Below are 16,694 nucleotides of genomic sequence, written 5' to 3'. Positions count from 1 at the left end.
AAGCACCATGCTCTACCAAACCACTTGATGTCTCAATGTACTCAGTTACTGTATTGGTCATTGTTTTTCTACATGCTGATAGAAAGTCTACTGGTTCAACCCCACATTAAGTGGTTTGTAAGGATGGTAAGTTAATACATCACAAAAAAGGGGTTGTTTTCCATGTTATTTGATCAATAAAAATATTTAATTTTATGTGGGTGTTTTGTCTTTGCGTGTAACTTTGCACCTTTTTAATGTAAATGTTTGAGGACATGGTTTTGTTCTTTCTGGATTCCATTAGAATGACAGTTGCAGAGAAAGGGACAGGACAACTCTTACAATTTCAACAATTGAATGCTGAAAAAATAAGTATGTCAAAAATCAAATAAATATTTTTTCCCGGGGGATGCTGCAGCACCCTCAGCACCCCTACTTCCCGCGGCTATGTATATATATATGTATAACTTTATGAGCTGGATTGCCTGTCTGCAATTAGTTTATTTTCGTTTGTGCTCGTTAGTATATCTAGCTAGCAGCCTCCATGGAAATTTGCCCGTACTTGTGCTAATTCCGTTAGCATTCTGGTAATAGACGCCCGATGGGATTTTTTTATGCGATTTTTAGAGCCCCCTTGTGCACTAAGCCGGTAATACCATACATCCTGGTGTGCGAGAAGGACGGTATTACAATATGAACATCTGAATACCGCCCAGACCTACTTCACAGGCTCATAATGAAACTGAAGGAGGTTTGACTGCATCTGGCGTGCGTGGGCGAGAGGAAGCAAAAGTGGAGGGAAAGGAAGGTAGCAAAAGACCAGAGTGATGATCTGAAATAACTTGTTAACAGGAAGTTGGTCGTGTTGAAATATCTATGGTACTTAAGTGCTGCCAACACCTCATAAGGTGTGTGTGTCTGCTCTAAAGTAGCAGGGCCACAGACCAGGGTTGGAAATTAACACCCGCCCCCCCCAAAAAATGTGTCTGGTCAATTTTCTATGTATTTTTTATCTACCTGCCACAATGGCTGGTGGACCAAAAATGTAATTTCACACCCTGCTCCAGACTAACCTTTTCCCCTGGTGCCCACTAACCTTTTCCCCTGGTGCCCACTAACCTTTTCCCCTGGTGCCCACTAACCTTTTCCCTTGGTGCCCACTAACCTTTTCCCCTGGTGCCCACTAACCTTTTCCCCTGGTGCCCACTAACCTTTTCCCTGGTGCCCACTAACCTTTTCCTGTGCCGCATAACCTTTTCCCTGGTGCCCACTAACCTTTTCCCCTGGTGGAACCAGACGATGATTTGGTAGCACCATACTTTTGTTTTGCGGCCTTGCGGAATAGATAGATATTGGCACATTATGTTTGACCAAGTCATGTTTTAGGACGTTTGGAGTGAGGTGACAGTGTAGGAATGTGCAGCTCGCGCTGATGCGACCAATGCATTTCTGTACTTGCCAGCCAAGTCAAAGGGTCACAAAATGTGACTAAATGGTTGCAGTCTGGAGCCCTGAGCAGGTTTTGTTCTCTTGAGTGTAAAAGTGTTTGTTTCTGCTAAATGTGGGTGTGGGGACGGTTTAAGCATGCACACACACTTTTTCTGTTATGATTAGACACTTCCTGTATAGTGATGAGAGATGAAAGAGGAACAGAGAGAGCGAGAGAGAGGGGGGGGGGGGTTGTCTACATGGATATATTGAAGGAAAGACATTGTGAGCCGGAAGAGCGAGAGAGCCAGGAGAAAGACGGGAGTTAGAGAGAGAGAAATGAAGCTTCCTACATCAAAGGACTGGAGCGAAAGAGTGGAGATGGACGGAGGAGAGGTGTGGACTGTTGAGCTGTGAGTTAGGGAGACTTAATCAGCACGTTATATTTAGCCAGTTCAGGTGATTCCAGTAATGACACTAAGCACAGAGAAGCATATGTTTCATCCTAGGAGTGTGTGTGTGCGGGCGTTTGGTGTGTGTGTGCTCTCTGTGAGACCATTTTGTTGAATTAGCTAGTGAGTGCTGACGTGTCCTGCGATTGTTAATCCCCGACTCCAGTGACATAAAATCTCTCTCTTCCACCCTTATTCCAAATAACGCCCGGGTGTGTGAGCGCACGTTCGTTGCACGCACACACACCCTCGCTGCAAACAAGGATCCTCTCTGCACACGTTAATCCCGATGTGCGTGTGTGTGTGTGTCTGCGTGCCACTCTGACAGGAACAGAGGCGGACGGGGAGAGGGAGGGGCTTGGCCTGGAGAGGAAATAATGCATAGGGTCTGGAGAAGAGATAAAAGAGGGGGAAGGGGAGAGAATGAAAGTAGTTTGTTTTTCCTCCCAGCATTCTTCCTGTGTGTGTCTGTCTGCGTGTACGCAGCGCTGGTCAGATGGACGCCATTGGAGAAAGAAGACTCACAAACGCAGAAGTGGTGCGTCAAGCAGTATGTAGTGGTGGGAGAGTTTTTAGCTCTGCGGCAAGGCCTTGTGCACTTTGTACTACAGAGGGGAAATATGACGATTCGCTCATCATCACGATGTACATCAATCCAGTCACCTCCCCGTCTGGACCATCTCACGGTCTTGTGCTGCCATAGCTCAGCGTCACACGGCGTCTGCCACAGCACCTCCTTTTTTAACTAGGTGTGCGCGTCTGATTTAACGCGTGCGTGTGTAGCTAGCGAATCGAACGGCGTCTCTTCAGACGGCGCCTTTTTAAGTGAATCAATGGGACAAATGAAAAGAGTTGAGATGCATTTCCCTCTGTTCTGAGGTAGTACACAGTGCATCATTCTCCCTCCCTCCCCCGTCTCTCTTTCTCTCTGGGAGGTTATGAAGAGACGCTGCTCATGACAGCTCAGTTAAAAGACCTGCCTCCGAACTCTGAACTGCTACGTTTTTGGGCTGGATGCGTCCGTGCGTAGCTCATACGCGTAGTYTATGAGCAGAGGTCTTGTTTTACATCGATTATCCAGGAAATCCCGACATTTGAGAGCGACTGTTTTGCTGGAACCTGTGCCTGCGCCATTCTCTTCATATTTTTCCCCACATGGGCCAGCCCCCCCCCCCCCCCTCGGCAATTTGCGTTCTAGCCAATGAGCTTCAGCCCCTCCGCTATTTGAGTGACAGCTTGCCAGGTGCACACACGGCAGAGGGAGAGCAAGGATATGGTGCACATATATGATGTAATACGCCATTTTCGGGGACCACTTTTGGCTGGTGAACGCCACTTTCAGAACTACTGGCTAAAAAGTATACGAAAGTACCCGAGAATCTCTTTAACCACAGCACACTCGTTCATCTAGTTTGGTGTGTGTGTGTGTGTCTCGTGCGTAAGTGTTAGCCTGTTTGTGTGTGTGTGTGTGTGTGTGTGTGTGTGAGGGTACTCTCTGTGTGCAGTGTTACTGTGAGATGACTCCGTTCTTTAAATAACCTCGTCTTCCTGTGACAGGGAGGCCAGAGTTGACTGTTGTGTTGTTTTGTGTAAAGTGATAGTCGCACGGTCGTAGAGAGGAGAAGTGTGAATGCTGGTGAACAATGTTCTAACTTCCTCTCTTCCCTTCTCCCTTTTTTCCTCTCTCGTCTACCGTCCTCCTCTACCCGTCCTCCTCACCCCAAACTTCTGGTAGCCAAGGTTTCTACCCGGGCAGGGTTGTCCACCCCTAGTCCATCAATTTATGGGATTTCGTCTGACAATCGACTTGATCTGTATTGCTCTGCTCCCTGTGGTTTCAGGGCCGYTCGTATTTGTACCGTCTGTAAACCCACACTACTAGTTCTACCACTGCAGAGAGAGCGATCAGGCGGAGGAAGGATTTGGAGCAAAGGGGAAGAAGAGGCCCAGTAGCAAACGTGTTTGTTTGTCTCTGCAAGGTTGTTCCCCGTGTCATCTCGTTAGCCCGTCTATTTTAGCAGCAGTAATGCTAATTGGCTAATGCCCCGGGAAGAGACGGACACACGTGCCGGGAAGGCAACGGGCGGGTTACCACGGCGACACGGCGACAGCTAGTTTCTGAGCACTGTTTCCGACGGGTTCCAGTAGATGGTGTGTGTGGCGAGCGTTTTTTGTGTGATTTTTTTTTTTTGCCATCTTATGCAGACTGTAGAGGTGTGAGATGAGGGCACTATCACTCCCTGTCATTGTGGTCCATCTGAGGCACATTGCAGACTGTGTGTGTGTGTGTGTGTGTGTGTGTCAGGGGATTGGCTCAATGAGATGAGAATCGTGTTCTCTTAAGGCCAATCCACTACAGGCCTAAGTCTCGAAGGAAAGGGCTGTGTGGAAGTCAACCCCAGCAGCTTTGTTGGCAGTGACGTGACTTCTCCTGCAGTTAGTTCAAAACACACACACACACGTGTACACAAATAGAGTTGTGTAATTAATATCGTAATGTCAAAGAAACAACTATGTGTGTGTATTCTCGCTGACAGTGTGTGTTTCTCTGTTTCAGGTTTTCTGCTGTTCAAAGAGTTCTGTTTGACTGAAATCGACGAGGCCGTACCACAGCTCAAGTTCTACGAAGAGGTAGGAAGCACGTACACTACATGACCAAAAAGTATGTGGACACCTGCTCATCGAACATCTCATTCCAAAATCATAGGCATTAATATGAAGTTGGTCTCCCCTTTGATGCTATAACAGCCTCTGCTCTTCTGGGAAGGCTTTCCACTAGATGTTGGAACATTGCTGCGGGGACTTGCTTCCATTCAGCCAYAAGAGCATTAGTGAGGTCGGGCACTGATGTTGGGCGATTAGGCCTGGCTCGCAGTCGGCGTTCCAATTCATCCCTAAGGTGTTTGATAGGGTTGAGGTCAGGGCTCTGTGCAGTCCAGTCAAGTTCTTCCACACCGATCTCGACAAACCATTTCTGTATGGACCTAGCTTTGTGCACAGGGGCATTGTCATGCTGAAACAGGAAAGGGCCTTCCCCAAACTGTTGCCACAAAGCTGGAAGCACAGAATCATCTAGAATGTCATTGTATGCTGTAGCGTTAAGGTTTCCCTTCACTGGAACTATGGGGCCTAGTCCTAACCATGAAAAACATCCCCATACCATTATTCCTCCTCCACCAAACTTTACAGTTGCACTATGCATTGGGGCAGGTAGGATTGTTTGCGGCTGCTTGGCCATGGAAACCCATTTCATGAAGCTCCCGACGAACAGTTCTTGTGCTGACGTTGCTTCCAGAGGCAGTTTGGAACTCGGTAGGGAGTGTTGCAACCGAGGACAGATGATTTTTACACCCTACAGCACTCGCCGGTCCTGTTCTGTGAGCTTGTATGGCCTTACCACTTCCTGGCTGAGCTGTTGCACTTAGATGTTTCCACTTCACAATAACAGCACTTACAGTTGACCGGGGGCAGCTCTAGCAGGGCAGACATTTGACGAACKGACTTGGAAAGGTGGCATCCTGTGACGCAGCCATGATTGAAAGTCACTGAGCTCTTCAGTACAGGCCATTCTACTGCCCGTGTTTGTCTATGGAGATTGCATGGYGGTGTGCTCGATTTTACACGCCCGTCAACAACAGGTGTGGCTGAAATAGTCAGAATCCACTAATTTGAAGGGGTGTCCACATACTTTTGTATATCTTATATCTTTCAATCTGTCTGTTTCTTTACCCCTCGCTCTCTCACTCACTCACTCACTCACATTGGTCAGAGAGCAGGAGTCTAGTGTGTTGTCCGTTGGATTTGCGGGCTTGTGAGACGTTTGAGATTAGGCTAATTCCATGGTATGTTTCAGAGGAAGTGTGTGTGTGTGTGTGTGTTAACCCCTGTGTGTGTCAGATTAAGGACTACGAGAAGTTGGACTCTGAAGAGGAGAGGTTGTGCCGTAGCAGACAGATCTATGACGGCTACATCATGAAGGAACTCCTCTCCTGCTCACATGTAAGGACACGGCGTCAACACGGGACACACGCCCAACACAGCGTAACAGGGTCACCTAAAACCGTCAAACCCACGTCAGCCTGAAATGTGTTATGTTCCTCTCAGGGAGGAAGTTTACATGATTAGACACAATGGAACACCCCAACCGAACTAAAACCGTTTGCATGCCAAACTGCACTGGGAATGACTCATTTATTGTTGTTATATTTGTTTCACGACCTTCCTCTTTCTCTCCACCCCCCCCCATACTCTTGTCGATTCCCCCTTTCCCTCTGTTTCTGTCTCTCAGGCCTTCTCTAAGAAAGCAGTGGATCACGTTCAGACTCACCTGGCCAAGAAACAGGTGCCTCCCTCTCTCTTCCAGGTGAGGAACACACGCTCACTCGCCGACTCCCGTTTGCGTGTCTGCGCAGCCCCACACCGGGGACGCAAACTTTGCTGCTTTTCGCGGCAATATTCGCCGTTTCGGTTCCAAAAATCCACGCGACTCGTGTAGATGCGAAGCAACACAAAGAAGGTTAGGATGGGAGGGTCTGTTTCTCATGTGGAAATCATTGACTGAGCACAGAATGCATCCCTACGCTTCCTACAAAAACAATCCGAAACTGACTTGAGAGCGTGATGTCATATCAGAGTGAGTCGTCTCTCCAAACCGGGGGGGGGGGGGCTGGGTGCAATGTGAGAAGTGCTGAAACAAAACTTTTTTTTTTCTTTTTTTTTTAGAAGCGTACAGGCATAGAAGTTGGTCGTATTTACCCGAATGTCTACTATTTACATAGTTTTGGTCACGTGCTAGGTCATTTTTCAATGTTTACGTTTGAAGCCGCCAAGAGACGTTGGAGATTCTCCACCGTTGCCACGGCACTCTCCCGCTCTTAAAGGGACAGCGGAACATTTGTAGCTCGCCTAAGTGACTCCTGTTTGAGTGTTGCGTTGTGCTTGATCGAGCGTTGAACACTCCAAAAAACGTTTATTTCAACTTGAATTTATTAAATTCACATTTTAGTCTACTTCTTACCGTTAAAACACTCTTCCTCAAGTACTTTCGTCGTGCCCGTGTACTCCTTTGTTTCAGTGAATGAGTTAGCGTATTTGAATACCGTTTAACACCGAAAGTGCACCTGGCAATGTATTGGAGATACGAGACCACGGGATTTGTGTCTTTTCTTCAGGCACCTCCTATAGAACCGCGTGGCAGATGCAAATGCTTTGAAGACTGACGTATTCATATCTGGACACTGAGATTGTCATTGCATGTCATGATGAGCATTAACCCCCCCCCCCCCCTCACCAGCACACTATTTGCAAGTGTGTATTATGGACTTGCTATTCTCAGGAAAATAAATTTGGCGTTTCCGTGCGAAAAAATAACGTTTTGGGGGGGTGGGGGGTCCCTCACCAGTTTGCATCCCTGCTACATACTGGGCGTCACACTCACACTCTCCCTCTTTCTCACACTCACTAACTCACTCCTGTTTGTGTTCACCGTACATCGTGGAGATCTGTGACAGCCTGCGAGGGATGATCTTCCAGAAGTTCATAGAGAGGTGAGACGGGGGTGAGACGGGGGTGAGGCAGGAGGAGAGGAGAAAGGGAAGATGTTGAATAGTGGCCAGAATAATATGTACTTTTTCATCCTCTCCAGACTTAGAAGAAAAGTGCCTTTTAGTATCCATTCATCCATTTGTGTCGAAACAGAAAGGCTTCTCTCCACACTACCACAGTCTGTAGGCTGGGGGCTCGAAGGCTAACCTCTCTCTATCTCTTCATCTCTCCTCTTTTCCTCTCTCGCCAGTGACAAGTTCACTCGTTTCTGCCAGTGGAAGAATGTGGAGCTGAACATCCATGTGAGTAACGTTGCGGTGTATTATTCAGTGTGTGTGTGTGTGTGTGTGTGTGTGTGTGTGTGTGTGTGTGTGTGTGTGTGTGTGTGTGTGTGTGTGTGTGTGTGTGTGTGTGTGTGGTGTTTACTCCTATAAGCGTCCGATGAAAAACCTTTCCATGAACCTTCATTATAAGCTATTGTCTGAAGTGTAACCTCACGCCCCGCCTTTCACTCTCTTTTCATCCTCCCACTCTATTTCTCTCTCTCTCTCTCTCTTTTTCATCCCCCCTCTCTATTTCTCACTCTCTTCTTTTTCATCCCCCTCTCTATTTCTCACATTCTCTCTCTTTTCACCCCCCCCTCTTTCACTCTCTTTTCATCCCCCTCTCTCTATTTCTCACTCTCTCTTTTCATCCCCCTCTCTCTCTATTTCTCACTCTCTCTTTTCATCCCTCCTCTCTATTTCTCACTCTCTCTTTTCATCCCCCTCTCTCTCTATTTCTCACTCACTCTCTCCAGTTGTCGATGAAATGACTTCAGTGTCCACCGCATCATCGTGTCGGGGGGGTTCGGGAGGTGTACGGCTGCAGGAAGGCTGACACCGGCAAGATGTGAGTAACGCAGGAACATGAACGAGTGCAGGGGAAGAGGGATGGCGAAAGTGGAGGAAACAAACATACACGATAATGAGGAGGGGGGGGGGTACAAGAGGAGACAAAAGATTCAACAGGAACAAACAAGATTGTACCAAGCCATGTTGACAGGCGTTGGCTTACTGATATCGAGTCTAAAGCAGTCGTGTGTGTGTGTGTGTGTGTGTGTGTGTGTGTGTGTTGTGTGTGTGTGTGTGTGTGTGTGTGTGTGTGTGTGTGTGTGTGTGTGTGTGTGTGTGTGGTGTGTGTGTGTGTGTGTGTTGTGTGTGTGTGTGTGTGTGTGTGTGTGTGTCTCTCAGGTATTGCCATGAAGTGTTTGGATAAGAAAAGGATCAAGATTGAAGCAGGGGGAGACTCTGGCTCTGAACGAGAGAATTATGCTGTCACTTGTCAGCACAGGGGTACGTTCCACACCACACACACACACACACACCTTTCAGTCGAGACTCTGTCTATACACATACAGTATGTGTATATTCACATACACAATGCAAGGAGTATCATTTTCAGATCTACCGGTCTGATACCATCTTAACACAGACGCACAGAGCTTTATGTCGAAATCCTGTCTATATAGATATACACACACACACACACCATTTACCAGTCAAAAGTTTGGACACACCTACTCATTCAAGGGTTTTTCTTTATTTTTTACTATTTTCTACATTCTAGAATAGTAGTGAAGACATCAAAACTAGGAAATAGCACATACGGAAATCATGTAGTACCAAAAACAAATCAAAATAGATTGAGATTCTTCAAAAGTAGACACCCTTTGCCTTGATGACATCTTTGCACACTCTTGGCATTCTCTCAACCAGCTTCACCTGGAATGCTTTTCCAACAGTCTTGAAGGCCCAAGCAAGTCTCTTCTTCTTATTGGTGTCCTTTAGTAGGTGTTTCTTTGCAGCAATTCGACCATGAAGGACTGATTCAGTCTCCTCTGAACAGTTAATGTTGAGATGTGTCTGTTACTTGAACTCTGTGAAGCATTTATTTGGGCTGCAATCTGAGGTGCAGTTGACTCTGATGAACTTAACTTCTGCAGCAGAGGTAACTCTGGCTCTTCATTTCCTGTGGCGGTCCTCATGAGAGCCAGTTTCATCATAGTGCTTGATGGTTTTTGCCACTGCACTTGAAGAAACTTTCAAAGTTTTTGATTGACTGACCTTCATGTCTTAAAGTAATGATGGACTGTCATTTCTCTTTGCTTATTTGAGCTGTTCTTGACATAATATGGACTTGGTCTTTTACCAAATAGGGCTATCTTGTGTATACCCCCCACACGTCACAACTAAACAGATTGGCTCAAACGCAATAATACGGAAAGAAATTCCACAAATTAACTTTTAACAAGGCACACCTGTTAATTGAAATGCATTCCAGGTGACTACATCGTGAAGCTGGTTGAGAGAATACCAAGAGTGTGCAAAGCTGTCATGGCTACTTTTGAAGAATCTATTGATTTGTTTGACACTTTTTTTGGGGGGGGGTTACTACATATTTCCTAGGTTTAATGTCTTCACTATTATTCTACAATGTAGAAAATAGTCCAAAATAAAGAAAACCCTTGAATGAGTAGGCGTGTCTAAACTTTTGACTGGCACTGCATGTCTGACATTATCTAAGCACATTTAAAATAAAATAAACATCTCTCTCCCTCCACCCCTCCCTCTCTCTGTCGCTGTAGGACTGTCCGTTCATCGTGTGCATGACGTACGCCTTCCACACACCAGACAAACTCTGCTTCATTCTGGACCTGATGAATGGTAAGGTTCCCTAACCCCTTTAGCTGCCGGCTTCTGAGAAAGGTGAAAGGTCACAACTGATTCTCCCAGTCAACCCGCGAAGAGCGTCACTGTAGAGGTCTGTCCCACCGAGCACTCCTCCACTATGAAATGAGGAGGCCCCTCGAAGTACACCGTTGCACGGAACTGGACAGGGCGTCGCAGACGGCTCTCAGCTCTCTCCGGCTTGTCCTATGGTTAAGTAGGCTAACATCCGCAGGTCTCCAATTGATTCCCGAGTCTGCTAGTGGAAGCACGCTGGTCTGGGTCCCCGGGCTGTTTTTGTCATTCTCCTCCTTGCGACCCTTAACGTGGCATATGACACGGAGATCGAGGAGCTGAATGTTGCCTACACAGACTGGTACCCAGGCCCAGAGGCACAAACGCACCGACAATGGCTCATATTTACACAGCGGTTAACACACACACACTTCTTTACTTGGCCCCATCCCCCATTGGGATACAGCTCTAAATGTTCACTAAGAGATCTGTGTGTGTGTGTGTGTGTGTGTGTGTGTGTCTCGGGGGTAAATCTTCCATGGATCCTCGTTTGTCCTCCACAGTAGATCACCAGGAAGTTCATGAATAGATTACATTGATCAAGTCGTAGCTCTTATTGGGTCATGCAGACTGTCTCATGTAGAAAGATGTGTTCAAGGAATGGTATTAAGTGTGTGTGTGTGTGTGTGTGTGTAGGCGGGGACCTGCACTACCACCTGTCTCAGCACGGTGTGTTCAGTGAGAAGGAGATGCGTTTCTACGCAGCAGAGATCATCCTGGGACTGGAACACATGCACAACCGCTTTGTTGTCTACAGAGACCTCAAGGTAGGACTCTCCATACACCTTTTAATCACCTCCCCCTCTTTCTAGTTGTTCTGTCTACCCAGAAGCTCAAGGTTTAGGCACTCTCCATACCCCCCCCTCCCTTCCATCAACTACGGTTTCTGTCTCACAGAGACCTCCAACGTTACCCACTCTCCATTAATTACCCCCCCCCCCCCCCCCCCCCCCCCCTTCATAATACTAGTTTCTCCCTGTCTACCAGAAGACCCTCAAGCCGCATTAGGCACCTCTCCATTACCCCCCCCCCCCCGCCCTCCCTCCCTTTTCATTAGATAGTTTTTTCTCGTCTAACACGAGGACCTCCAAGCGGTAGCCTCCTCCATACCCCCCGCCCCCCCCTCCCTGTGTGTGTCACTGCAACTAGTGGTCTTCCTGCTGGTCTACCCCACGAGACCTGCCAAGGTAGGAACTTCCTTACCCCCCCCCGTCCCTTCATAATAGCTTCCTGTCTAAGAGCACCCTCAAGTCAGGACCCTCTCCCATACCTCCCCCCCCCTCATAAAGCGTTTTCTGTTCTAATCATAGACCCCTGCAACGGTAGGACTGCTCCATACCCCCCCCCCCCCCCCTCCCTTCCATTACGTCTTTCTGTCCCTACATGAGCAACCTTCAAGGCTAGGCTAGGACCCTCTCCACTACCCCCCCCCCTTCATACATAGTTTCTCGTCTACCAGCAGACCCTCCCACGGTAGGACTCTCCATAATCCCCCCCCCCCCCCCCCCCCTTCATAAACTACGCTTTCTGTCTACAGACGACCTACAGGGTAGGACTCTTCCTATACCCCCCCCCCCCCCTCATAATAGTTTCTGTTCCTACAGACGACCCCCAGACCTCCAACCTCCGTTATCTCTCTCTCGTGAACAACTGTTTAACACAGACTACCAAAGCAACAACTATTTCACTCCTTCTACACTTGGCCCTGCCGCAGCCGTTAGTAAGCCAGGTTTTGAAGTCTTGCCAGAATCAGGAAGCCGCTTATAACTAGCGACGCAACACATACTCACTCCCCACACGCACTCTTCCTTACGAATATAGCTGATACAAAAGCACCGATCCTTGTTGTTGCAGTAGGTGTGCTGTTGCTTCTAGATTTAGCTGGCTGCGGCCAACATGGCGCAGAAAGCAGCAGTCGACTTCACCTGCTTAAAGGAAAGACAAAGTGATGCGACGCACACTTCCAGTCGCCGTCTTTTCACCGGAGCGCCGCAGTGATCAATGTTGTAAACAGGAAGTGCTCTACTCTGGCTCGTTGGGACGAGTGACTGTGTTCGGACTTGTTGGCCAGTGTCTTCTGAGCGACCTCCTCCCCCGCGTCATTTCAAGGCAGAGCCTCGCTCACCCCCCCCCTCCCAAAGAAAATTCTTGGCGGATCTACTTTCTCTCATTGCATGTTAATAACCTCGTTTTCCCCTCCTCTCTCACTCCCCCTTTCTTCTCCCCCCCCCCCCACCCTGCCTAACATCTGATGATGACGCATGGTCACGTGCGATATGCTCATAGACATGGGTCTGGCCTGCCACTTCTCCAAGAAGAGCCTCGACCGCCAGTGTATGTACAGTTACCGTGCCCCTCTGTAGTGTTGTGTGGTGTGTCGCGGATATTACTGCAGTGTGGTGTGTTACTAACAAAGTTTGGAGGTTGTATATTGCAAGCTGGCTTACTCATGGGTACATGGCGCGAGGTGCTTCAGAAGGGGACGCGCGCTACGGACCAGCAGCCGGCCGACTGGTTCTCCACTGGGCTCCTGCATGCCTCTTCAAAACCTGATCCCCATCGCCCACGGTACTCAACAATTAGCGGTAATAACAGCCACGCCCACAAAAACAGCGCCACACCCACACTCACTATTCCTTCTTCATCACCACCTTCTGCTCTGCCAATTCATCAGGTCTCTTTTCCCCTGTCAATTAACCTACTCGTATCACGCTTATCTCTTTTACCCATCGCCTCCACCGCCCGACGAACGAACCCATTACTCACGCGTAGCCTAAACGTGGACGTCCAGATGTTTGCACTAGCTAGCGATGCGTTTAGCGTTAGAGACTCTACCGAACTTCCGTCATACTTGCCACACAGAGACACAGAGCATGGCTGTCCCGCCAAATGTCTGTCTGACTTGTGTGTGTGGAAGTGACGAGAACAATGTCTAGTATCCCTTTTGGTACCGTCCATCTCTCTCTCCGGGCGTTCAGGGCCTGCCTGCATCCCTCTTCTGTTCACTACTATCTCTCTATTCTTTTATTCTCATACTCTCTATTCTTCTATTCTCTCTTCTTTCTATTCCTTCTATTCTCGATTCTCCTATTTCTCATTTTATCTATTCTCTTCTATATTCTCTTTCTATTCATCTTTCTTATTCCTCTATCTCTTCTCTATTCTCTCTCTCATATTCTCTTTCAATCTCTCTTTTTCCTATTTCCTATACTTCGCTCTACTCATATATCTCTTTCTTATTCTCTCTATATTCTCTTCCTATTCTCTCTATATCCTCTCTATATCTCTCTCTATATTCTTCTTTCTATTCTTCTTTCTCTCTCTATTTCTCTCTGTATTCTCTATTTCCTCTCATATTCTTTCCTAGTTCTCTCTATTCTCTTTATATTCTCTGATTTATTCTCTATCCTTTCTCTTCTCTCATCTATTTTCTCTCTCTGCGCACGAGTCTCTTATTTTCTCTTCCCTGTTCACTTTCTGTCCCCACTCTGTTATCTGTTACTTCCTTTTGCCTTTTCTGTGTCTGACCCTCTCACCACTCCCGCTGTCTGGTGTGTGTGTTGTATGTTTGATGTGGTGTGTTGTGTGTGCTGTGTGTGACTGCGTGTTTTGATGTGTAGTTGTAAATGCCAGAGTCTGGGCCCGAGTACCATCTGAGAGGTCAGGGCAGGGTGCAGGGGTGGAAGGGTCTTGGTAGTGTTACTAGTGTATGTGTGAAAGAGAGCAGGCGAGGGAGACTGATGGTCTGTCCATTGATGTGTGTGTCTGTATTTGAACACTTCAAAGGACTAGAGGCGGGCGGGGGGGGGGGGGGGTCAGAGAGAAAGAGAAGCGGAAAGAGATGAAGAGAAGAGGCGGCAAGGACGAAGGGAAAAACAAGCAGCTCAGAGAACAGCATCATGTATCTCATTTCACCCTTCACTTGCGCTTGGCAATGTTAACACTATGTTTCCCCATGCCAATTAAAGCCCCCTGAATTGCAATTGAGAGCAGAGAACCAAGTGTGATCTGCGTTGGCAACGTTGCAGAAAATGATCTGTGAGGCCCTAGGTTGTTCACAGTCTGTCACACTCTTTACCATCGATCTCTCTTTCACTGGATCCCTCACCCCTTCCCTCCTTTCAGCCTTCGTCCATCTCGCAGCCAGTAACACAACCAACAGCTTCTACTTCTTCCTTGCTCCCTCGCTCTCTCCCTCCTCTCCGCTCTCTCCCTCTCTCTCTCACGGCGCTCTCTCTCCTCTCTAGGCACAGTCCCTTCAGACAGCACAAGACCAAAGACAAACACGAGATTGACCGCATGACGCTCACTATGGTAAGGGCCACCTTACACAAACACACACACACACACACACACACACACACACACAGACAGACAGACAGACAGACAGACAGATCTTTTTGTACACTACAGTGCACACGCATTAAGATGTTTCTGTGCACTAGAAAACACACGTGTGGTTCGTCCATGTTTACACAACACACACACACATAATGAGGATCTATCCCTGAACACACTGACATACTAGCGTGTTCACACACCCGACGTGATATTCCTGGGGATATCATCTTTTACAGATGTTGCCCAAAAGTCCTGCCAAGTCTTTGTCTGATAATGCCCAGTGAATGAGTGAGAGAGCGAGTGGGAGGCTGTAAAGAGAGCGAAGCGGTCCTGGCAGGAAAGCGAGGGTATTTGCGTCCTAACTTTGCGTCCCTCTCCCCGCCTGCTGCCAACAGCATCAGATTACACCAGAGAGAGAGAGAGAGAGAGAGAGCGTGGGTCTACGTAGACTACGAGGGGAGGTCTAGACCAGAGGTGGTCAACCCTCTTGGGAAGCTGCTCTTCAGGACCATGATTAGCTGAATCAGGTGTTAGAGCAGGGCTGGCGCTAAAACCTGTACATGCTGTAGCTCTCCTAGAGGGTGGGGGGGTCACCCTTGGTCTTGGTCACCCTTGGTCTTGGTCACCCTTGGTCTTGGTCACCCTTGGTCTTGGTCACCCTTGGTCTTGGTCACCCTTGGTCTTGACTAGAGTGTGCCTACTATTAGACTAGAAGATCTGCCTCAGTGGAGTATATGTTGTCAGAGGAGAGGAAACACACACACACACACACACACACACACACACACACACAACCCCTCTGTAAGGCGCAAGCTAAACAAGGAAAGCATCCTCAATTGTGATTCAATTCAGATTAGGATTTAATCCAGCCACTTGATCGGCGTAAACCGTGTAATCCCCCTCTCTCTCTCTCTGTTCTCCATCAGTCAGTTGGTTGCGTTTATCAAATCTGATGGATGGTTCTGGAAGATAAGGTCCGCCGACAAAGAGAGGAGGCTTGGAATGAGGGGGAGAATTATGGCAGAGGAGGGAGGGGTTATGCTATGGAACAAACACGGAGTTGTATTGTATTAACACATCGTCTCCTTCCCTCTACGTTTTCAATGCATGTTAGATACACTTTATTGGCACGATAAATCAAGTCTATCTTATGTTGTTATAACAGGAAATTGTTCCACTCTCTCCCACACTTTCCTCTCTCGCCGTCTCTCTCTTGTTCTCCCTCTCTCTCTCTCTCTCCCTCTCTCTCTCTCTCTCTCTCTCTCGTTGTAGAACGTGGAGTTGCCAGACTCGTTCTCTGTGGAGCTGAAGGGTCTGTTGGAGGGTCTGCTGCAGAGAGACGTGGCCAAGAGACTGGGCTGCTTGGGACGAGGGTACACACGCGCACACACCCCCGTTGTTTTTCACTCGTCGATGTTAATGCTAGGTCTTCGCTGAGTGAAGACATTTGAACCTTTTGTGACTTCGGACTCATTGACAGTATTTATGTGCTGGGAGAGCCATTGTTTTCCAATGCGCCATTAGAGTGACAACGTTAGTTACTTGATTTGAGTCGTTCCACCACTTCTCTGCGGTGGGTATAACACCTAGTGTGAATACTATGAAAGGGCTTTATAAGGGTCCATAAACTAGTTTGGAGAGCTCAGTTCCATTCGGGGTTTGTTGTAAATACTGCCGCCTGCTGTTTAGGCGAGGAACTGTTCCAACACGAGAATGACCTGGCTTTTTCTCTCTCTCCCCTCTCTCTCTCCATCCACACACACACACACACACACACACACACACACACACACACACACACACACACACACACACACACAGGGCCCCAGAGGTGAAGGAGCATCTGTTCTTCAAAGGCATCGACTGGCAGCAAGTGTATCTTCAGAAGGTAAGCCTTAGAGTGTGTGTGATGAATCGGGAGAACAGGTTCGTTATAAAGCCTGCCCGTCTGGACATTCGGCTATCTCTCTCTCTCTCTCAGTGCTCGATCAGTTGCCATGGTTACTCCTCTGCTGAAGGAATTGAGTAGTTGTTGTTTTGTTTACTCGCCCTCTTTTTTTCCTTTTCTACTTCTCCTTCCTCTCTCTCTCTCCTCACCTTTACCTCTCTCTCTCTCCTCACCTTTACCTCTCTCTCTCATCACCTTTACCTCTCTCTCTCTCTCCTC

At 47.9% G+C, this 16,694-nt stretch overlaps 1 protein-coding gene and 1 long non-coding RNA gene across 2 annotated transcripts in view; both read left to right on the top strand.

Moving 5' to 3' along the window:
- Positions 1-10,998, top strand: part of LOC111964482 (G protein-coupled receptor kinase 3-like) — a 30,101-nt gene extending 19,103 nt beyond the window's left edge. The window contains 11 exon segments of the mRNA XM_070443763.1: positions 4,417-4,490; positions 5,757-5,858; positions 6,148-6,221; positions 7,343-7,405; positions 7,654-7,722; positions 8,203-8,255; positions 8,258-8,296; positions 8,639-8,673; positions 8,675-8,737; positions 10,030-10,108; positions 10,823-10,998. Coding sequence (XP_070299864.1) covers positions 4,417-4,490; positions 5,757-5,858; positions 6,148-6,221; positions 7,343-7,405; positions 7,654-7,722; positions 8,203-8,255; positions 8,258-8,296; positions 8,639-8,673; positions 8,675-8,737; positions 10,030-10,108; positions 10,823-10,998 — 827 coding nt within the window.
- A 3,421-nt stretch (positions 10,999-14,419) lies between these two features.
- On the top strand, positions 14,420-16,688 carry LOC112067787 (uncharacterized). The gene is made up of 3 exons (XR_002896311.2): positions 14,420-14,500; positions 15,800-15,900; positions 16,349-16,688. It is a non-coding gene; the product is annotated as an uncharacterized lncRNA (long non-coding RNA).
- Positions 16,689-16,694: the final 6 nt, after the last annotated feature.

The sequence above is a fragment of the Salvelinus sp. IW2-2015 genome, linkage group LG5 (genome assembly GCF_002910315.2).
Source record: "Salvelinus sp. IW2-2015 linkage group LG5, ASM291031v2, whole genome shotgun sequence".
Classification (NCBI taxonomy): domain Eukaryota; kingdom Metazoa; phylum Chordata; class Actinopteri; order Salmoniformes; family Salmonidae; genus Salvelinus; species Salvelinus sp. IW2-2015.
Note: the sequence above shows the minus strand (reverse complement) of the source record. Positions and strands in the feature narration are given on the sequence as shown.